At 34.7% G+C, this 23,469-nt stretch overlaps 1 protein-coding gene across 1 annotated transcript in view; it reads right to left on the bottom strand.

The window, feature by feature from the left end:
* Dachs (unconventional myosin-IXb-like dachs) overlaps positions 1 to 23,469 on the bottom strand; it is a 57,287-nt gene that overhangs the window by 2,457 nt on the left and 31,361 nt on the right. The window contains exons 3-17 of the mRNA XM_071709543.1: positions 8,209 to 8,565; positions 7,587 to 7,873; positions 5,639 to 5,810; positions 5,390 to 5,562; positions 5,009 to 5,168; positions 4,794 to 4,910; positions 4,380 to 4,615; positions 3,558 to 3,747; positions 2,977 to 3,254; positions 2,457 to 2,646; positions 2,071 to 2,242; positions 1,518 to 1,729; positions 1,034 to 1,296; positions 565 to 840; positions 149 to 248 (exon numbers count right to left, since the gene is read on the bottom strand). Of these exons, the coding sequence (XP_071565644.1) occupies positions 149 to 248; positions 565 to 840; positions 1,034 to 1,296; positions 1,518 to 1,729; positions 2,071 to 2,242; positions 2,457 to 2,646; positions 2,977 to 3,254; positions 3,558 to 3,747; positions 4,380 to 4,615; positions 4,794 to 4,910; positions 5,009 to 5,168; positions 5,390 to 5,562; positions 5,639 to 5,810; positions 7,587 to 7,873; positions 8,209 to 8,565 (3,183 nt within the window). The remainder of the gene's footprint in view (positions 1 to 148; positions 249 to 564; positions 841 to 1,033; positions 1,297 to 1,517; positions 1,730 to 2,070; positions 2,243 to 2,456; positions 2,647 to 2,976; positions 3,255 to 3,557; positions 3,748 to 4,379; positions 4,616 to 4,793; positions 4,911 to 5,008; positions 5,169 to 5,389; positions 5,563 to 5,638; positions 5,811 to 7,586; positions 7,874 to 8,208; positions 8,566 to 23,469) is intronic.

The raw sequence follows: 23,469 nt of genomic DNA, 5'->3' as shown, positions 1-23,469 counted from the left end.
TACAAAAGAAAACAAACATATATGAATATATTTTATTATAATTATATATGAAAAATTTTTTTCCGGGCAAATATTACATTTATGCATGTTTTTGTTTTATATTAATACTTTATGTACCAAAAACTATTTTAAATGACATTTTTCCTACCTGGAAAAGGCATTTTCATAATCCTGGTTTGCGGGTAACCAAGTTTTGTGTTTCCGGTCACGGTATAGGATCTACTGGGAGGGACAGGTGGCGGCCGCTCCTGTATGATAAAAGAAGGATTATATTAAGTTAGAAAGTTTTCTTTTGCAACATTTTGCGTTAAATTTGCGCAAAATTTGCGATTCTACCTGAAATACTAAAGTATTAAACGTTATAACGCTTCGTTATCTTAAACACAATATATGTCTAGATTTAAAAATACAAATTAAAACAAAAAAAAAATATATATAAAAAACTATATTCTTTCCTCAATTACATATTAATTTCTCATATCTCTTTTATGTATCTATTCTTATGCTTTTTTGAGCCTTTACATTTATTTGCTTTGTAAAAGAACGTGTTATTCAGGTGCTTACCAAATCCAACCCGAAGTGTGTACAAGTTTGTTGGATCATCTTTTGATCCGCGCATTTTTCCGAAGGATCCGGGGGAGGTGTGCCAGCGATTGGTTGCGGTCTTGGACGAGTGCCAGTTCCAGTTCCTGTACCAGCGGTGACATTCCTCTGTACGGTTCCGGTATTGGTTCCGGTAAGTGGTTGTTGAGGTTTCTTCTGACCAATGCCAGATGTTACGCCTAGGGTTGTTCTTCTCAAAGGCCATCTCTTTCGTACGTGCCATCCTCTCCACGTAGACTGGAAATAAAATTAAAAATTTGAAGTCCATTTTTCTTCTTTTCAGACGTTGTAGAAACAATTCTAATAAACGCCGCAATTTAATCTAAAAAATAATCAAATAAAATTTAAAAAAAAAAGAATTTTTATTGAACGTATGAAAGATGATTTATATTCAGAAAAGAAATTGTTAAAAAAAGATAAATATGCCTGCCTGTATTGCCGTAGCAGCTTTTCGTCGCGTCTCCGCCCGCAGGTTCTCGAGCTGCTGCCTGATACCCTCGCTGAGAAAAATGTGCCGCTTGCCGACGGCCCAGCTAGTGCTGGCGCCGAACTTACTCTTTAGCTGCTGTGCATTTTGTAAAATCAATTTCGTGTCCTCGACAGCCTGCTCCTCGGCACGACGCAGTTGTTTGAAGGGTGCGATCAGCCTATATCTCGCATTGAAGGCTTTAAATCGCATCCTGTGCGGATATCCTGTATGAGCCGTCATAAATATTAGCTTCAAGATCTTATCGAAATTAATTTTAATTAAATAGGCTTGTTTTATTATACATTTAAAATCATCACATATATAATGTTTTTTAAAACTATTATTTATATTTATTATAATTAAAGATTTATTATTGTGTGAATAAAAAATTTCTTTAATAAATTAAAATTTTTTAATTAATTAAAATAAAATTCTGCCATCTTACCCCCTGCCATGAGGTTTACTGTTTCCAGGACCTGCAACGAGCGTATCTGGCGCATCGTAACTCCCCTGTCGAGGTGCATCGGCGTCTCGGTGCTATTGCTACGGATGCATCTGACGAAGTGCGGTCTAGCATGGACAAGGGTTCTCAAGAGATTATCTAGCCTCGTATGAAAGTCCTGTGTCAACGTCGATATTGGCTCGTCCCCGTTTAAACTGCGAAGAACAACGTTTACTTTTTCCTTTTGCATATTTCTTCTTTTAAATTTCACGTCAACTTGTCACGATCAATTATTCATAAGAGCGTTGGCATTGTTTAAACAATTATTACGATGTAGAAATTATCTACGCACGTTTCAAGTTTGTCACCAATAAAGATGTTTCAATAATTACTTCAGCAATCCAAATTTTTGTAGAAAAAAGGAGAAAAGGAATTATTTGCAGTCAAACATTTCTTTAATAAATATGTCGAAGCATTAATAATATTTATCAAAATTAAATTTACGGGACTTTCCTCTACATCAATTTTTATAGTTTGTTAGTCGTTGATTACTTACAGGTCGGTATGAGAAGTTGGCGATATCCGAAAGCTGACGCCCCTCGGCACAGTATCGCTCGCGTATAACGCCTTCAACTCGCTACCAAACAAGTGGGTAGCAAAGCCGAAACTGCAAGTATGCTTGTAGAATACCGCCACCAAGTCATCAGGGACAACATCTTTATTTGTATCTTTAAAAATGGAATAATCAAATTTGATGATTGCAAAGAAGAGTTTACCCGCTTAAATTTATGTATATAAATGATTATAATCATTATATATAGTATAATATATTGCACATAAATTGTTAAGCATTATCATTCTAATATTAATTAATTATTCACAATAGATTTTATAATTTTCCTGAATCATTATGAAATGTAATAAGAGAGAAGTCCTATCTACCCAAGAAGTCTGAGGTGTCGTAGGTGACTCTTCCTGCGAAGTGTTGAATACCGAAGGATCTACAATCGACGGTCCTTGGTTCGAACAATCGGGGATTCTGCTTATGCTGCACCTTCACTTTGGCAACGTAACTTTCCGCGGTTCCGTGTATAGAGCCCTCTACATCCAGCATACTTAGTAATCCGGTACGCTGTAAATTAAAATAAACACACCTAATTATATAATTAATATATAAAACAATCACATCTTCGTCTTCATCAAAACAAAAAAGAATGATTTTTTAATTTCAGTATTAGCATATTCTTATATATTTAAAATATAAAAATTTTAGAAAACTTGGCGCCCTCTTTTCTCTATTTATTAATTATTTTCCATATGAACGCAAAACCGAAAAATTACAAGAAAAGCTAAAGAGGAAATAACTATATTTATATATCAGTTAACATATTTATTTGTAAAATGTAAAATGTTTACATAAGCAACGATTGCTGGGTCGTTGTCTTCGATACAAAGAGCTTACCAAGGAAGAAATGAGATCAATGCATGGCACGTTGTCGACATAGTCAACTTCGACGTCGCACCGGATGCCTTCGTCGCGGCAACTCTCGATGGAGCTCTTGAATATGTGAGTGTTGTAGAAGTGCTGCATCGTCTCCGCGCAAAGATTGATGCAGAGGTGCTCTAGCTGGCTCGGCTTAGGATCCTCGAACCCGAACATGTCCAGGATGCCGATGAAGCCGTCCGTGGCGTGTCGCACGGCGTTATTCAGGGCGGTCATGCTCCTGGATCCTGTTCCCCCTGAAAAATATCTTGCTTTACCTCTTGTTGCCATTAAGAAATAGGAAGTGTGCTTGTATCATGATTCTAAAATGGTAAAGAAGTATTGAAAAAAAACTATACCATATCTAAACAGATCTAAGCTTCTGAAAGATAATATTAACTTTTTCAAAGTAATTACCTAATCATATTAATAATTTTCTGTTTCATTTAATAGTAGTAACAAGATTGTATAATTATGTAATTACATAACATTAGTGGCAAGCTATTAAATTGCAATTAAGATAATATTAAATTTGTCGTAATGATTGTTATAATAAAGACCTGCTGAGCTGCCAATAGTAGAGGCATGTTGGCTAGTAACATCCGCTTGATTATGAACAGACTCATTGGAATCCGACGAGAGGGTGCCGAGAGTCGAACCGAGTCTTTTCAAGCTGTTGGCTCGTCTTACTATCGTAGCTACAGTGCGGCAATAAAGCGCTTTTGCTAGCGAATCCCTCGTCATGTTAGACTGCGTAAACAAACATTTCTTAATTATTTTTATTGTCATAAAATAATGCTTTATTAGAATAATGAGCAATTTTTGTGCACATCTGGTTTTTTTATTAATTAATTGAAAATAAACTTGTAATACAGAGAAAATGTATGATTTTCTAACGTTTTTACTACATTTTGCTAAAAGATTAAAGATCCTCGAATTTTCCACTGCAAACGTTTCGCAAATAAAAAATTAAATTTGACATCAAATAAAATTACCAAAATGAAAGAATCAATGCTTTGTCTCATAATTTGAAAGTAATAAGATAAGAGATTAATAGGAAAATTAATAAGCAGAAGTCTAACATATAATACGTAATGATTCAGATCATTAAAATCTCCAAGTTAGAATCCAATAATTGATTTAAAAATCTCACGAAGAATTAATTTAACGTTTGAAAAGAGATTAATAAACGATTATCTACTCGTGAAAAGATTAAGATTCTTTAGTGTCTCGAGAGTCAAAATTTGTGACATTTGTGACATGTTAGGGATTTCAAGATCAAAGAATCTCACGATCCGCAAATGTTAATTCCTAACAAGATGTTAATTCACAGCCGTTGCTCGTCACTGTTTCATGTCGTAAAGAAAGTCTGATAACAGTACCATGTTGGCGTCGCAGACGGATTTAACGAGCTGGCCGCGCGCATTGTGAGTCCTCGAGGTGAGCCCGCGTAACAAGGCCGGCGGAGGAACTCCCAGGAGTGTAGCTACGGAGGATAATTCGTTCTCGCCAATTACGCCCACTTCCACACCGGAGCCGTCGGTGAAGCCGACGTTCCCGAGAATGAGCACCGCTGCTAGCACTCTTACGACGTCCAAAAATGGAATGCCTAACACGCCTGGGGAACAATAAAAGATGAAGGATCGGGGAAAATCTGATAATCTCTTTCCGCAAAGGGTTTAATCAACGTGAGAAATAAAAAAACGTAAAACATTAAGCATTTCGGCTAATTTAATTGTATCAGGTTTTTATTGAAATAAAATTTTACGTTATTTTTTTCATATTTAATCACATACCTAAACAAGCTTTCCAGGCTTGAAACCGAATCGCATCTTCAGCTTCGTCCTGTCGCGTATCGCCATGTTGAAGGTACCTCAAATTTTTCAGATTATATCCCTCCAAATTTAATTTAACTGTAAAAGTTTATTAGGATAATTTATTTTTTGATAGTGAATTATTATTAATCATTTTTATGCGATTGTAATAATATTATTATAATTAATTGCATTACCTCTCTCGTCGTGAGACAATCCAGCTAACATCTGATAAAATATATGGTAGTTTTTCTCGTCTGGTAATGGTCTGATTACTCGCGTCTGGTCTAGGAAGTAACAATGAATTTTTGTTCTATATAAAGCGCCGTCCGTCACTTGAACCTCAATGAAGTGACCCTAAAGATATAACAAAGTTGTTTTAATATTTATATTTGCTAACTATTACTAAATAATCACTATTACATATTTACTGCTATTTATCATATTGTTCACAATACTTTTAATTTAAATATTAATACTACGTCTATAAACTTTCTTCTCATAATCTTATTTCTCTATCATCTTTCTTTTTCCTCCCACCTTCTTCTATCTCATACATTTCGAAGCAAACTACTTACTATCCTTGAACTCTCCGAGTTTGTGGCGGTTTTCGCTGAGCCCAAGGATCTGAGGACCGTGAAGGCTGCCGCGAGATGTTTGAAAGCGTCCGTTTCCGGTCCGCCGCCGGCGACGTCGAAGAGTTGCCTAAGTAATAGCATTGAGGCGTACGTTTTTCCGGATCCGCTTGTCCCTGTGTAGAAGAAGTTCCAGAAATCTTCACTTCTCTTGTAAAACGAAGGGAAGATGGAGTTTGTTAAGAGTCTTACCAGAAAGAATAATCGCCTGGGGATATCCGGTCTCCGATTGTTGTCTCACGGCTTCCTGGACGACCTTGTTCAGCTGTGGCGCTAATGGTACCGACCTGGTGCTCGTTAGGGTCAACGGATTTCCAACGTCTGTGTAAGGATTTACGCAAACCAATATGGGACCCACATTTGTCTGGAACAATATTGCCGTTTTTCCTTGAATGGATCTGTTATTTAATAGACCACTTTTATACTTTTAATGTGTATATCAAAATGTATTTAACTTTGAAAAAAGCAAGATATTTGAGTTTCTAGCTTCTTTGCATATCTAAGCAACAATTATTTCTCTTATTAATAATAATCTATTTTAAGACTTACAGTCTTTTTATAAGAGTGAGATTTAGAAAAATCTTTGTAGAAAGAACTGTATAAATTAGCAACTGTATAATTCGTAGAAAGTTTCAAATAAGTTTTAGTCCCATAATATTAAAATTTCTTATTCTTTTCTCAATTTTTGATTCATATTTTATCAATAAATATAATGACCAATTTACAATCACTTTTCAATTTATGTTTATAACACAAAGAAATTTATTGTCTTTATAATTTGATTTTTTAAAAATATATTTAGCTTAAAGATGTTGTCCAAAAAAATGTTTTAAATTCCATTTAAATGTTGAAGTTCAAGTCTGACAAATTGCATAAAGAATTTACGTAAGTATATAATCAACTTGCTTTTTGCAATTGAATAAGGTATCGAATCAACCGCAAAAAAGATCCTCGGTTGCCTGGGGAACCTAGATCAGGGCAAAATCAAGAGTTTTTCAATAAACCGCCTAAATGAGGTACAGTCTCAAAGAAACCGAACGTTTCGTGTAAAAAGTCGATAGCCTGCAGTACGAAGAATCGTTCATCATGATGAACGACATATGAGACGAGACAGTGTGGTAAACGCGCGCGCGCGAAAGTTCGTTTACTGGCGAAATTGAGTATCTAAATTTGACTAAAATTAAATAAATAACTAATACGTAAAATTTATATCCATTGATTAATGTCAGTGTATTTACACTTTTAAATATATATAACTTTTTTTTAGATATTAACATAAATATTCTTTTTAAGTTTCAAAGTTGAAATTATTTCATAAATAATTCAAGCAACAATTAAAGTATAAATCGCGGCTGATGAAAAGATCAATCATGTAACATAGTAGGGAAAAATATGAAAATTAAAGCCGGTCTGACCGATCACATCATCGGAATGCGAGCGTGCGTGCCACCTGTGCGTGGGTTTCTTGCGGCAGGGTGGCATGCACGAACCAGTCGAGAGAGACAGGGTGAATTCTTAATGGCGGTGTATCGGCCGCGTTCTGTGTGTGTTGCGTTATTGCGAGCACCAACACACTGACACGCAAACGCTCCAGGTACTTACGAATATGATTCGAGACCGCCTCTTTGCATTCCACTCTGGCACAACCACGTCATTCGTATGTGTGTGGACATGAGTGTATGTATGTATGTGTGTGCGATTCATGATTGGTTTTTGGAATCTCCCCTTGAACATTTAGATTCTAAAAAATTACGGGATAGACAAATTCTTTGTAACTCATAGCCATTGTAATTTTTATATTTATAAAACATATGACTTGAAATTATATAAATAAACTCCAAATATTTAATGTGTATAGAAACCTTAAAAGACTTTTAATTTTTGTGTAAATTTAATCAATCTTATATTTTTCTAAGTGAGAGCTTACTTTATCTCGAAATAATTAAATACAATCGACATGCAACAAAGTACAATTTATCCATTTAACAATATTCTAAGAGATAAAATTCGTGTACTTTCGTTCATCTTATCTTTGGACTTCTATTTTTTTTGAAAGGTTTCAATGCCCAAGTTTTTGACAGCCTTACATTTAAGCTATCTGTTTTTGCTTATCTACTTTTAACAAAGGCATTGATCTTACGTGGTACTGCTTGGCGCAGAAGCGGGCTTGAAGACATTTAAGCACTGCATCCTCTGTAAGAGGTCCAGGTAGATGAATGAGGTCGTCGAAGGCCGTGGAAGTCGCAGGGCCGGGCGAAGACGCGGCGGCTTTTGAGAGACATCGATGCTGGCTTTGATTACTTTTCGCGTTTTTCACGTCGGCAATAATGCTGGAGATCGGCGGCGACCGAAGGCATCCTAACGCCGTCACGCAGGATACTATCCCATCGTCAGGTACTCCGTTGTGACGTTTCGACGGCTCTAAGTCTGAACACGTCGAAAAGTTCAGAAAATTATCAATTTTCTATCAATAACTGTAACAATCAATTAATAACTATTAATTATAATAGATTATCGTATTTTTATGGACCTATAGAAAAAATAGTATATTATCTTTTTAATGTGGCCGAATAAAAGCACATTTTAAAGTTTTACAATTACATACAATTAATTGATAGATATAGAGACTGTTTGTTATAGTAAAATTACGGTGGAATTAGGATCCCATTAAATAATTGAAATTTTCACTTAATAGAGATGTATGACAGATAATTATCCCTGATACAGGGTCACAATAGATGTCCGCGCACTAATGCACTAACCAGATATTAAATTATTTGCTGCGGTCGAGTTATGGTTGAGCTTGTTCGCACCAGCATGGTTGACATGCGGATGGACAATCACGGAAGCTGTCAATGTATGACCAGCGGGATGACCGATTCCATGAGGTAATGTGCCACTGGGCGGTAAAGTGGTACGCGGGGGTACCGCGGGCGCGGGCGAAGTGGGCCCGCCACCTTTTTCCGGGCTCTTCGATAGGGGTCCGGTGGTGCCGCCCGTCGGCCCTGACGCGTTCGCCGGTTGGCTTACGTGCAGCCGGTTCCTCAGGGTCACCAGTTCCGTGCTGAGGCTCCGCAAACGCTGCTGTAGGTGCACCGCTTCGTTCGATGAGGAAGCATCTTCGAGAAGCAAACAGAAAACTTCTTTGAGATATACGATGATGCCAATGCAGTTAAATGCGAGAGTACTTTAAGATACACTACTGTTTTTCTCTCTCTTCATAATTTAAACATAATATAAAATTCTAAAAATAAAAGTATTATGATAAAAGCCTTCAATATTTTAAATATCTAAAAATCTTTACAGTTCTGGAAACGTAATTAATTTTATGAGTTAGAATAATCAAGGAAAGAATTTTCTAAGAATTATATAATCACAGATAGATATATGGAAATGACATGGATATATTCTCTATTTGTGATATATTTTTTTCTGATCTCGTTTCAGTGTTCACGTTCTCAACTTTACTTCTTATTATCGTTTTTATCCGTCACGCGTGTGTGCTCGTTCTCTCAAGTCGTGCACAGGCTCTTCGAGTACCGTTAATCTAAGATACAATAGCGGATAAGTTGAAATGGAGGAGGCTGCGCTCTCGATGGACTCCCAAGATTTCTCTCCGTCACCTAAGAGCGGCTGAGCGCGCTGTTACAGTCGATTGTGTAGTCACGTACCATGCGACTGACCACTGTTATGGTCGCTGAATATGACCTCGCCAAGGTATTGTCTCGATAAGAAATATTTTCCAAGATATCCCAACTTCTTGGAAAGATGGGAAGTTCTTTTTTAAGTGCAAATCAAGCACACATAAATTAATGAAACTTTTGTTTATTCTTATACAAAAATAGATATTGTAAAATATTCTATATAAAAATGTCGTTAACATTATTTTAAGTTCACCTACATTGTAGAGAAACGGAATAAATTATAAAACCATGAACAATGATGTGGAATTATTCATAAAGCCATGAACAGCGAAATGAAATTATTTATAAAGCAAAATGAACTAGTTCTAGCAAATCTCTGCAAAGCTAATGGTGTAGATAATGAATCTAGAAACTTATTGTTACGTGAATATACCAACAATGATAGTAATTTACGCCACCTACAATTTATTTAGTTGAAAATCATATTAATCAAGCAATTCATTATCACATAAAATGACAGCTAGTTATAATCTAATATCTAATAAAGTTAATCTTAATTTTTATCTGTATAAATGTGACAGAGAAAAGATTTATGTTCTAGTATCTTTCCTTCCTTCTTTATATGATAAAACTGAACTAATTAGAGTTAATTGAGGTCACATCTAATTCTCAGTTTTATTATATTCTCTATTTTACTCTGATTAAAATCTTCAATGAACTACAATATTGACACTTAAAAAGGTTTCCAGTTAAAAATAATCGCTTACTTATCGATTACGTCGCAAGCATAAATAAATTCTTTGTTTTCTTTGTACACCAACAATCTATATATAGACAAGACAGATCAGCGAGTCAGCCAAGCAGTCAAAATCGATTATCAACGACCTGAAATAGCATTTTCACTTCAACGGCAATCTTCTGTTTGACGATTGACGATGGTTGATTCTAAATGCGATCGAAAGTGTTTCTTTGATCGGAGTGTTCTGTTGGGAACGCGTTTTCTTCCCTTTTTTTCGGACAGATACTAAAGTTCTCTCAACCGGATGACACACGATACTCGATTCGCACCGGGAACTGGTCTCGTTGTTCCATACCGACTTCCGGATACGAGATTAGTTACATAACCGGTTCTCTGGAACCGCGAAGTAAGTTGTTTAACGCGTGCGGTTTTATTTATGCTCTGTTCTTGCGAGAGAGTCGCGTTCAATCTGAGATCACTTCAGTGTCTGTGGAGTCCTTTGCCGATTACAATAATGCTCACCGATGTTGAATCATGTGGAACATCCAAGGTATTGAATTCAAAGGAAGCCATCAGAATACATCGGCCACAAGAATGAAATAGATTACAATAAATAAACGAAACATTTCGTGCTGTTTATAAGTATCGATAGCCGAGAAAAGTAGCCAGTGGCATGATAAATTGTTTCTGCAGGAAAGTAACGGAAAGTAACGGAAACAATTAAACACGGTAATGGGAGATAAAAGCTATTATTCACATGTTTTTTGTGTTTTGATAAAATATATTTTAAAGTAACTTTAAAGGCTAAAATCTTTCTCCGGGCGCACGCGCGCGCATGCGGGTATATTATTGCCACTATAAATAATGATACTAATGAGTAACAGTAAACAATAACAGGAACAGTGAGAGCGGCAAAAACTTTATTCCTCTGGCTTTCCAAGCATCTTGTAACTCAGGTCCTATTCCGGATTAAACTGCGCAGGTACCTTCGGAAGCTGAACGCTCCTTCGTGAAGAAAACAGGTTCTTTTTAGTCTTATCCTTCTCACGGCACCGCCTACACTCCGTTTGTCTTAACTCTTTCAACTAATGCTTCATCGACTCATGTCGTTGCCGGCCTTCTTCTCTCAGATTTTAATTTGTCTTTCTTTCTATCTCTTCGCAATACTCTTTGAATTTATTTCCTTGGATTCCTTGAATCTATGATCCTTTAAATTTGATTTTTGTATTTGTATTTCAAATACCAGATTGTTATTATCACAAGATTATGTTATCTGTATATATAAATTAAGCATATATTATATGTATATGATGTAAATTTTAATTGCAATTGTTCGCATATATTATAATATTCTATGTAATCTGTGTAAATTATTTTAGTATTATTACATATGTATATATAATTTCCCTTTGCATGCATATTTGACATTGTCGAACTTTATTATTAATCTTGACGACACATATTGTTTGTACATAAAATTAAACCCCTAGGAATTAATTTCTGTTTTATTATTCCAAGAATTTAATATACATTTTTATTTATAATCCAAAGATTTATAAATTGAAACATACATACAGAAAAAAAGAGAGGTAGAAGAGAGGAAGACAGTCACTTTTGACTTATAATTTGTACAATAGAATGTTTGTTTCAATATTCTTTTTCGTAAATAATACAAAATTTCTTTTCCTAAAAACATTTTGTTTAAATTTTTGTAATTTCTTTTTACATAAAAAGGGTATTCACCAGTTATACTTTTAACATAACTGTATATGCAAACTTAAATTAAAAGTAACTAATTAAAATTAGAAGAAATTAATAAATAAATTGGATAAAAAACACTTTACATTATGGCTATAAAGATTTACAAAATCAGAATAACAGGTGTACTGATAATATTTCAAAATACAACAAAAATAGCTTTAAAGAAACTGGAAAGCACAAGCTTGAAAATATTAAAGTAATAGGGATAGGATAAAGAAAGGAGAGAAACGAAGTAAGTATTACCTTAAGAGCACCGTTATACTTTGGCACGGGCAAAGAGATAACGAAAGGGGTGAATTAATCGCGACAGGTACTCTGCATTCCTCTCTTGTGCGCGCAGATTACCGAATCGCGGTGAAATTAATGGCGACGCCCGCACGTATGTCGAAACTTAATTCGTAATTAGACGCGGAGGCTTATCTTAACGCGTGATCCATTTACAAATTTGGTCGATGGGTATTTTTTCCAGGAAATTTGCGCAATAATTTGTCGCTATGAAACTTTAATTAAATTAAAAAACACGAAAATATTTCAATTCGTCTGGCCTACTTTTTTTCCAACACGTTAAAGATTGTTCCGTACGAAACAAATTTCAAAATAAAATATCTTAAAAATGTTATTTATTATATATACTTTGAAATATTAGTGCAGATTAAATAAGAATTAAATAAGAGTGAATATATTTTTTGATAATTTATGTATAAAAGAATAATAATCACTTAGAAAAGATTATCTTTTGCACGGATTTTATTTGGATGCACCAAAAAACGCATCAATATAAATTACATTCTCAAGCACTGCGGGAGACAAGCAAAGATTATTGGAAAATACAAAGGTTTTTCAAAATAACGTTTCCACGGAATGAAAGGATGTTACAGAATATCCAGAATAAATAAGCGGCTGCCAAATACATGTGTCGAGTCTTGATAAAATAGTAATTTCCCACGATGCCAATTCGTAGCGGAACTTCGCAAATGTGACTCCACGAAGTGGCAATAAACGTAACGATCTTGAACATTATCAAACAAGAAGTCCTATCTAGGATATACATAAATTGTATGTATTCAAGATATATCCAACCCCCACATTTAATCTCTTCGCTGATAAGCTCCATCGGAGTATGAATTATAATAGTTAATCAGTATTATTTATTTGTTCGATTTTTCAGACATATAGAATATTTGTTTATAATAAAGTCTATGCTCTTCTTACTTCGAAATATTCTATAAAGAATTTCCTACATATTTTATAATAAAAATTTTAAGAACACATTAAAAAAGATTATTAGAAGTTAATTTTTTTATTAATTACTTAATACATTTGTACTACTTTGATTCCTATATAAAATCCTTGATAAGTACTCGCAAATGCGCATGTGCGCATATGCAACGCGGTTTAATCTGTGCGAGTATGCATGTCACTTTCGTGCACTTTACAAGCACACGTGCGCTTGCAGCACATGGGAGCAGTTGCAGCTGGATGCACCAGTTTAGGCCATTGCCCCGTATAAATCCCAGCGAGGAAAGATCTTTCCTTCGTTATTACCAATATCATCGGAAGTGCTTGTTGTTTCACATTATGACGTTTATATAATTGTTCACAAACATAATAATTCACAAAATAATTGGAGTTTCTAAATTTTTTGATTAAAAACAAATGTCAAATAAAACAATTTCTCTAACAGTTCACAAATTTCAAACAAATTTTTTTTTAAACAAAAATGCAAAGCAAAAGGAATCAAAGAATTGCAAAAATATTAGCTTTTAAGAATAATAACTCATAATATTAATTAATATACGCGAAATGCGGGACGTAAATAATATTTTGAGAGTATAAAAATTCCCTAAAATAAATTTTAAAGAGTTCCTAAATACATATTAAATATTTTCTATATTTTTTTTTAAATTAGAGTTATAATTATTTTATAATATAATTAATAATTATAACTGTATTATATTCAGTGTATACAAATTATTTATCAGTTTTATGCAATTTTTCTTGCTCGAAGAAGTTAATAATGACAAAGAAGAGTAGAAGGTATTTTAATTATATCTCATCTTCCCACTCCTTCCACCTAATTACTCAAGAAGCCCGTAATTGTGAAGGACGCGCTATAATGAAACAATAGCTGTAAGGATGTCTTAGACTGCAAAATAATGACGCTTCCGAGTTGGGAAACAATCGAGTAAAAAAGTTATCTTCATCTTGTGGCTCGGTCCATTTTTTTTTTTCAAAACTCTTCCTAACATATTTAATACACTGTCATCAGAAACTAAAAACTTATAAGTAACCTGTTTCAGGTATTGCGCGCCAATTTTTTTTCTCTTTTTGGATTTTTATTCAAGATGTCAAAAGATGATTTTTCATGCAAAAAATAACCGCTCAATATTAACCGTAGTACTTATACACGGTACTTTATTTTTAATAATGAAATAAAATACTTTGGAACAAACACATTTTCTGCAAAAATATTTTAAACAAAAGTTGTTTAATTTTAAAACAAAATGTAAAATAGTGACAGTGTATATAGTGTATGAAACATAAACTATAGATTTTTAGTACTGGTAGGGAATATCGGAATGGAGCCTAGGGTAAACCAACCAGTGAATGAACAAATAAGCGGCGTCTCCTATTCATTATAGAGACGTGAAATAAAATTATTATCCGTATCACTTTCAGCATCGATGTAGTTGATTCAATATATCATACTGATTATTAAAAAAAATATTAAAGGTGCTTTTAGAATAAAACATTTAGAAAATAAATGGAAAAGTGACAAAAGGACCGATATACCAGTGAATGAACAGAATTGCCAGTAAATGAACGGCTGCTTACCAGTGAATGAACATGTATTCTATGTAGATACATACCTACTAATGTATATAGATGTCTTAATAATTAAAGTTAAATATTATAAATTGTTTTTGTTTAAATATTATATTTTAACAATCACAGAATGTTATTTTTGCACTGGAATAATACTATAAAGCATATAAACCTATGTATTATAAAGCTAATCTAACCTAACCTAACCTAACATAAAGCTTTTTTGGCTTCTTGACTCTTGAGAATAGTTTTATCTCGAATCGGGGATTAAAGTAACTTTACTTCTTTTCAGTCTCAGAATTATCTAATTCCTTTTTCTGACGTAGACTTACTAGTTACTCTTTTTTTATTTTTTAGAATAATTTGATCAACATTTACAGCAGGATCTTCTGTGGTTATTGAATCATATGTAGCTAGGGACGTTTTTTTTAAATTAAAAATGTCAGGTCAATTTATCCATTACTATCTAGATGCTACCTAATTACCAAAATAGAGCACACATGTTCATTCACTGGGAAAAGGTTAGAAAATCACACCAGTGAATAGACATCATTACATTTAGCGTATTTTTACGAATTTACAGAAAAATGTTTGACAAAATAAAATATTGACTCTATCTTTACTTATATGATGCAATATTTACCTTCGAAAATCAATTATAACGCTTATTCAAACGTAAAATCGCAACCTCTCCAAAATTAACCTCTTATTAGCTTGCACGTCATAAGCATGAAAATATTTCTCCCGACACTTTGTTTATAACCGTGACATTGATCTCAACGCCACCTGTGAATTTTTCTCTTTATTTTCATTACAAAATCATTTATCTTCGATCCATAATTTTTTTCATATTTAAAATATAAGTGATTTTGTTCATTTACTGGACCCCGTTCATTCACTGGCTGGTTCACCCTATATATGTCAACCACACTTTGTAATACAAAATATTCACATATATGCAACAACTACATTGAATAAAATTATAATAATTTTAGTTAACTTTATTTGTTTTGAGTCATCTGTAATTAAAAAAAGCATTAATTGAAAATTTTAGAAAAACTGAAAAATATGATATAATGTAAAATAAAGAATATAAGATATAAAATAACTCGTAAAACATTTATTTGTTGATTATTTTATCCTAATAATTTTATACGCAAAATAACAAGAGAAATTAATTTACGTTAGAAATATCATATGATTCTACTGGAAAAATTTAATTTACTTTGATATAACCTTCGCAGAAATCAAATACAGATCATCACTATTTTACATTTTTTGAAAACAAATAACTTTTGTTTAAAACATTTTTTTTAGGAAATCCATTTTTTCTGAAGTATTTTATTCCATCATTAAAAATAAAACGCCGTGTATAAGCGCGGTTAATTCTGAACAGTTATTTTTTGCAAGCAAAATCATCTTCTGACGTTTTGAACCAAAGTTCAAAAAATGAAAAATTTAGCGTGTAACACTTGAAAGAGATTATACTTGTATATTCATCAGTCAGCATATGCATTAGCAATGTAGATGTCATCAGTCATCATTAACCATTTAAGAAATAATTTAAAAAACAGACTATTCAGATTTGGGAAAGGTTTTCAATAGAAATAAGATATATTTAAAGAACTATTTAGAATTACACAAGATTATTGAAAAGATAAGAAATTTAGTTTTAGCTATAGACTTATAAATGATTTGCGTGTTATACATAAATAAAATTAGATATTGAAGGCTCTTGAAATTAATATTTAAATTAAACATTATGTTTACACAGACTTTTTATGTTCATTCAGACACAATTAAATAATATTTAAAACTTTATTTAAAACTATTTAAACAATATGAATTTTATTTACTTTATCTATTTTTAAGCTTAGCCCGATAAAATTATTATCTTGGATTTTAAATTAAAAATAGATATTTATTTAAACATTTTACTGATCACAAAAAAACAGTTTTTAAAATTTTTAATCTTTAAATTTCAATTTCAAGTTTGGAGTTTTTATTCTATTGATGCATACTTAATTTATATAATTTTTAGAAATTGTTAAAAATTGAAAATAAAATCTAAAGATCAATAATTTTTAAAACTGATAGACGATTAATGTACTTTAATGCGCGAAAATCGTAAATAGAGACAATATAGTGATATATGTAATAATGACTATAAATTACATATAAAAGAGAAAATATTATAGATTTTAGCACACAAGCATACAAAAAGTGCAATATTGAGAATGTAATAAGAAGATATATAGATACAAAGAATAAAACAAAATATAATTTTAGAGCTCGAGGATTAAAAGTTTCAGTAATCAAGAAAAATGTTCTAGATTGTTAAAATCAATTGGAAGACGCTGTCACAGCACTCGCAACTTTGTACCTTGCAGCTTCTTCTCGGTCTCCCAGAACTTCTGCAGCTCGGTAAAATACTTGTCCAATATGAAGACTTTGGAGAGACCGAGGGTAGCCATTTCAGGTGTTCGAGTCTTAATCCCGTCCAGAATTTTCCCCACTAAGCCTTCCTCCGAAATCCTCTATCTAATCTAACGTTTTTGCGGGTCTAACGAGATAGGACATCTCGGGGTTTCCGCGTCTTCGTATCCTCGGAGCATTCGTCACCGCACTCGCACATTTTCCACCGCAAAAATTTTTCAATACAGAAAAAAACACTCAAATTTACATCACACTGCACTGTAAAACGATTATTCGATCCAAGGGTTTATACACTGAAGCATATAAATTAAAATGCTTGAGATTCCGGATAAATACGTCGCGAATTAAATTATCAACGCTGGAGAATATCGCGATAATCAGATCTCCACGAATAGAGAGTCAGTCGATCAATCCGGATCAATGCACTGACGTCGGCACAATTTTTTAACCGTGTAAACAGCCGTATGCACTTTTCAACATACGAAGAGTGGCGAGCCGTCGCGTTCAACTGGGCGTCATTGTTGCCTGAGACCCACCTTCTGGGCCTTATTTCTCCTAAGGCGCCTTCGCCGTAACTCCGACAGGTAAGAGCCGCGGCGCTTACCTAGTCCACAGGTAGTTAGGTGGAAGGCACCACACGGGCAAGCCGGGGTCCAGGATATCTGCCGAATGGAGTTAGTGGGAGGTGGGAGGTAAGGCGGAGAGAGAGAGAGAGAGAGAGAGAGAGAGAGAGAGAGAGAGAGAGAGAGAGAGAGAGAGAGAGAGAGAGAGAGAGAGAGAGAGAGAGAGAGAGAGAGAGAGAGAGAGAGAGAGAGAGAGAGAGAGAGAGAGAGAGGAGAGGACAGGACTGGTCTCCGACTGGACCGCTCCGCGCGGAGGCTGCGGAAAAATGACTGCGGCCCTAGACTCACCTTAGGCAGCTCTCTCGACCTCCACGACTCACTGCGGTTTATTATGCGGCTTGTTGATCTACGATGAAACTTCAAACGGGAACTAGACAGCGTACAGCAAAATTCAACGCGAAATTTAAAACTTTAATACATGAATTAATTGTAATTGCTTAACAAATCCGCAAATGAGTACTGAAATCTCAAAAACTCGAGCAAAAAGGATTATATTATAAATAAATAAAATGTAAAAAAATATTTGTATGAAATAAATAATTAGCGTAATCAATTAATGGCTACGTAATAAATGATAATGCCTTGGTCATGACTTAAGGAAATGCCTTTTCTTTTTAAGAGAATTTTAATATAGGTATAACGTACGTACGCGCGTGCTCGCGTATGTGTGTACGTGATTTGGTTTAAATCTTTCGAGCGTGTGTACGTGTACCCCATTGATCCCTTTCAATAAACGCGGAACATCTGTTTAAAGAACAGGTATCTTTCCTATATCCACATTCAAGTCACTTGTTGCTTGGCGAGCGTTCATCCACTGACAAGCAGCCATTGAGCTGCTCGATGAGCGCGACACGCGATACATGTCACCTGACCTATCTACCGAATGAATGGCTGCTCGCGAGGCAGCCACAGGGCGGCTGAAGAGAGACACGAGGCCTGAAGAAGGCCTCGCGCGCTCTCGTTTGCCGGTCGGGCGGTCGAAAAAGAGAGCGACAAACGAAGCGATCGATCTTCGTGGCATTCTCGCGAGCGCCCTTGCTCCCTTTTTCGCCGGGGCGACGAAAAGAGAGAAAAGAGCGAAGGGGAAGAGAGGATTCGTGGCACACTCAAGAGGATCTCCCGAGCGGACGTTCTGAGGCGCGTTCCGCCTTATAATTTTGATCTACTGCCGCGAAAGGAATCCAACATGGCTGTGCCGCCGCGCCGCGGCACAGGCTTATAACCCTGTCGTAAACAATGCAACATCGTCGTCGTGAGAGAACTTTCTCACTCTATCTCCTCTCTTCTCTTCTCTTCTCTTCTTTTCCTTCGCTTGCTCCTTATCTTCTTCTGGGGCCCAGCTTCTCCCACTTCTCGCGCGCAAGTGAGCCTGTTACTCCCCCCACTCAGGCCGTGATGCAAACGGGGGAAAGGCCCCGCGAGTGGTAACACGGAGGGAGAAAGGCCCTGACAGGGGCCGACGACCACTACGAGTGGATCCCTACCACCAAATGCGCTCGCTATCGACGAGAGTATGCGAGAAGTTAACTTTGTTCGCTTCGTTACTGTTGCGAAAACGATAAGAGAGAATCGGCGATTGCTGATTTAATGTAAATGGCGAATATTTTAAATGAAAATTAATAATTTGTTTTACGCACAATTTACAGTTTGTGAAATGATATTTATTTATTAAAGTTAATACAAGGTATTAAATAATAATGCACGTAATACTTAATGATTTAAATACCAAATTTAATGTTTTAAACTAATCAATTATTAAAGATAATTTTAGGAAGCTAGATTTACGTAGTTATAATATTTTAATTTTTTATAAAAACAGATTAAAATTATGTGTTATAATATTTTAATATTTTGTAAAATTAAAACATTACTTCCTTATTAGAAAAAAACTCAAACAGTTTAAATAGAATTATAGTATGAAATAATATATTTAATAAATCTTTATATTTATAAATCATTATATTTTGTCCTTAACAATTTATTCCGAAAAGTAGATAAATTACTGACCTAAGAATCCATTTCGTAATTTGAAAAATTTTGAAAATTTTAAGATTCTATAATTCAAAATTCTACAATTATTGGGATATAATATAAATATTAATAAGTATAAAAAGAAAAAGAATATGAAAATATCAAATCTAAAATGTGATAAAGAAATGTTGAATATCTCAGGTGAATCGATTTAAGGCATAGCTCTCGGCCGGAGGAGAAAGAGGATTCGTTCTTCGCAGCGAAATTCAAATCTATCTGTAGAAAACCGGTTTCGATGTGAACGCGATGGACTCGAATGAAAAACAGGCCCGCGGGGCCTTTCGCAGGTTCGATTCGCGCTAACTTCGTGTCGATAAGGCAGAAGACGATACGTCTTCGACGGACCCACAGGACTGCTAGCACAATCTGGCGAAACGATCCGAAGATCGTGACTCCGCTTCGTTTGATACTGTACCGATCTTCGAAATATGGTCTTTGGAAATGTGTTCCCTGCTCGAGCGATTTATTACCGATCCGAAAGGTTATCCCAAGATCCTAAATTAGAGCGTATCGATACGTATGCTTGAAGCAAAATCTTATATGAAAATAATTTAATATAAGTAAACTTGATCCCGAAATGTGGGAATAACACAAGTAGATAGAAATAAAATAATTGAAAATTATTTTTTATAAAATCTAAAGTAAATAAAAGAAGTAAAAACATGTCTAGAATATTTTTTCAAAAAAATTAATTTTTTAAATATAATAATCGTCATCCAGATCTATTAAAAAATTTTTAAGTGTAAGTATTTTAGATTCGATACTCTAATTTCTTGCCACTCCAATGACATTAATATATCAAATCATAAATATGAAATGTAACATTAATTGTAACAGTAAAGAGTTGATATAAATAATCTAGTTTATTTTTTCTTGTTTGGAACAAAATATGTGCTTTGGGAAGTTAGGAGAAATTGAGAAAATTCTGATTCGGGATCCACATTCACATCGAGTTGAAACGGATGAGACGAAAGGACTACGGATTTGTTGCAGATTCGTGAGGCCTTGGGGAAGCTCGTGGACCCATCCGTCAGCGACTGACACCGGACCAGATACGTTTTTATCTTCGTTTTTTCGTCTTTCTCTCTCTCTCTTCATTTCTGATCCGCTGTTCAGTATCCCGTACAATCAGCAAAAGGAAAAATTCTTGCAAGAATCTTATACACTGAAGATCATAAAAATTTTTAATCTGGAGAATTTCAAAAGATCAAAAATCTGGCAAATCTAGAATCTTCAAGAATGGAACAAATTCGGGTCTCTCTCTTATGATGTTTCCAAAAATGCAAGTTAAAGATTCAAGAAGATACGAAGATTCAAGCATTTTGCGACATTGCAGATGTATAAAGACGATCAGCCATTGAGTTTTCAAATAACTTTTTCATGCTTTATCCTTTTAAATCCTACCGTCTTCCTTTCTTCGTTTTGCTCTTTCCTCTCTCTCCTCAGAAGCTTATATCTTCTGTTTTCGTCTTCCGTTAAAAGATTCTGGTTTCAAATGTTTCCTCCCTGTTTCTTTCTTCTTTCTTCGAGGTCTTCCGTCTTCTTTTTTTTTCATCTTTTCTTGATACAGACATTATGCTGATCTCGCTCCACTCCTCCTCTTCTCCCCTTTCGTGCTTCCTATGTCTTCCTCCGTCGTCGTGAGCACGGGATGTGCTGTTGAATGTTCAATTGGAAAGTAGAAACAATGTTAATTTACGAAACGTGAGCATTCACGTAGCAATGATGATTAATCTAATTTTGTCAGTAAAGATTCGTTTATTTCTTGTATTGTATCGATATGCACTCATAATGCGACTACAGTATAACGTAACGCGAATGTACAAGAGCCATACTATCGTTGACGGGTAAAATTCAATTTATTTTATGAACATCTCTTATTCAAACTTTCGTTACGATCTCATTTTTCCCAATATAAAGCAATTCTGTATTGTTCTGTAAAAAAGTTTCTTTCCGCGCGCTCTCCAACTTTTTCTTTCAAGGTACATACACGGAACAAAAGTTAATTTCAGAACTAACTTTTAAATTTACGTTTTACCCGAACGCGTTAACTTATATTTAAAAATTAAAGTTACGAAACGCTTTTGATTCAGCATTGTAATTTTTCAAGCTTGACTCAAGGTAAAAGCTGCTGCGACATAATGACCTTGGGATTTCTTTCACACGGTTAAAATCGGAAATGAGTGATCCATCTTCCGCATGCCGGACACGGCGCAATATAATTTGTTCGCCCCATTACATGTTGAGAAGCTGTGAAACTCGATCCGTTGGTCTACTAGTAACTGACATCAAAGATCTTCAAGGATTATGCTGGTGACGAAGAGACACATCTCGTTCTCCGATCGCGATACGATAAAACGTCTACCATAACTCGTCCATAGAGAAGATACACATACGCACACGTACACGCACACAGCTGCACTAAATTTTATATTTCTTAACTTAAAATCTTAAAAGCATATTTATTTTATATTCCTTGATATTTAGAGTTAATTTCTTAATATTAAAATTTCTGAAAGTTTTAATTTAAGATTCTCTTAATTTTAATTTCAAAATCTTGTATGATTGAATAACAATTTTTTTTACTATATAATAACAAATTAAGCTTCTACAATTTTTAAATACATTATTGATGGGCCTTTAGATCTTGCATTACTATTCTCTGCAAGCATCTTATATGTAAAAATAGGAGACGTATTTAATTATATATTATTTTATTATATAATAAAAATTGAGATAAATGTTTAAACGTCAGATAAAAGATAAATGAAAAAATGGAGGATAAGACGGAAGAAGAAGGTCGCCTATGTCATCCCGGTGAGCACGATACCCGATTACAGGAACGATTGGAGTTTATATCGGGAAACATGGCGATGGGAACGCGTTATTAATATTACGACGAACGTACTTCACAGAATACATCGAGGCTTATCTGTGGCCTCCTGCGCCTCCTCCAAAGACACGCAGCCGCATGCTTTAAGTTCCAACACGGGTGCACGGCTTATCTCGTCCGGAGAAGAAGCTACGGCGGCCATAGCAGAAAATGAGATTCGCATAACCGCACATCGATGCGCCGCTATGGATAGAATAAATGATGGCGGGATCCGGCGCAGTCATCTGAATGATTCCTAGCGACGCGTGGATTTCGCGATTATTTGCGTGACGAATACGACATTATGAAGCGATATAAAGAAAGAGAAAGGAGGGAAGATACCTTTTGTCTCAAAAAGATTCAAATTACGCGGCTATTTATTAAGAAAAGCTATCTGAACTCTCTAAATCTCATAGAATGGTTTCGCCACTAATATATTGGAGCGGTTGTCACTGTAATTGTAAAATAGTGACATTTTCTACTCAAAATTGTATAGAGTGACATAATTCACTTCTATGAATACTGATCTACTGCACTCGAAAAGAGTGCCTTATGTCCATTTCTATCAATGCAGGTTAATTTTTAATCTTCGTTTAACTTACCTGTCATCTTTTCCTAGTTCTAAGAGTTAGAAAAAGATAGAGAGTAAAGTTAAACCTAGATTAAAGTTAATCTACATTAGTAGAAATGGGCATTACTCAAACGGAGTGCGATTTCACTCCAACTTATAGAGCGCAATTTTACTCTTTCTTAGAGTGGCGAGTCACTCAAAGTGTACAGGCTCAATTTTCACTTTTCGTTACAGTTGCATTTTACGTTTTGAGTATTATTTCGCTCTTCGACTTTTAGAGAGAAGAGATTATAGGAAGATTTGAAGAAACAGCAGGACGGAACCTGTCATAGAGTTGGATAATAAAAGAAGTAGCGTTAATGGTGGTAGTAGAAAAGGAATGAAGCTTCTCGTAACCGTGAATGATCGACTGACTTTTCACGACTCCTCCGCGCAAAAGTGTTCGCCCGATGTATATATGTGACTCTGCTTTTAGTGCGCTATGCAACAATGGCCACGGGTTTTAGAGACACTTTTACCG

The sequence above is a fragment of the Temnothorax nylanderi genome, unplaced genomic scaffold, assembly GCF_030848795.1.
Source record: "Temnothorax nylanderi isolate EJ_2023f unplaced genomic scaffold, tnyl_v1.0 TNYL_tig0079_pilon, whole genome shotgun sequence".
Classification (NCBI taxonomy): domain Eukaryota; kingdom Metazoa; phylum Arthropoda; class Insecta; order Hymenoptera; family Formicidae; genus Temnothorax; species Temnothorax nylanderi.
Note: the sequence above shows the minus strand (reverse complement) of the source record. Positions and strands in the feature narration are given on the sequence as shown.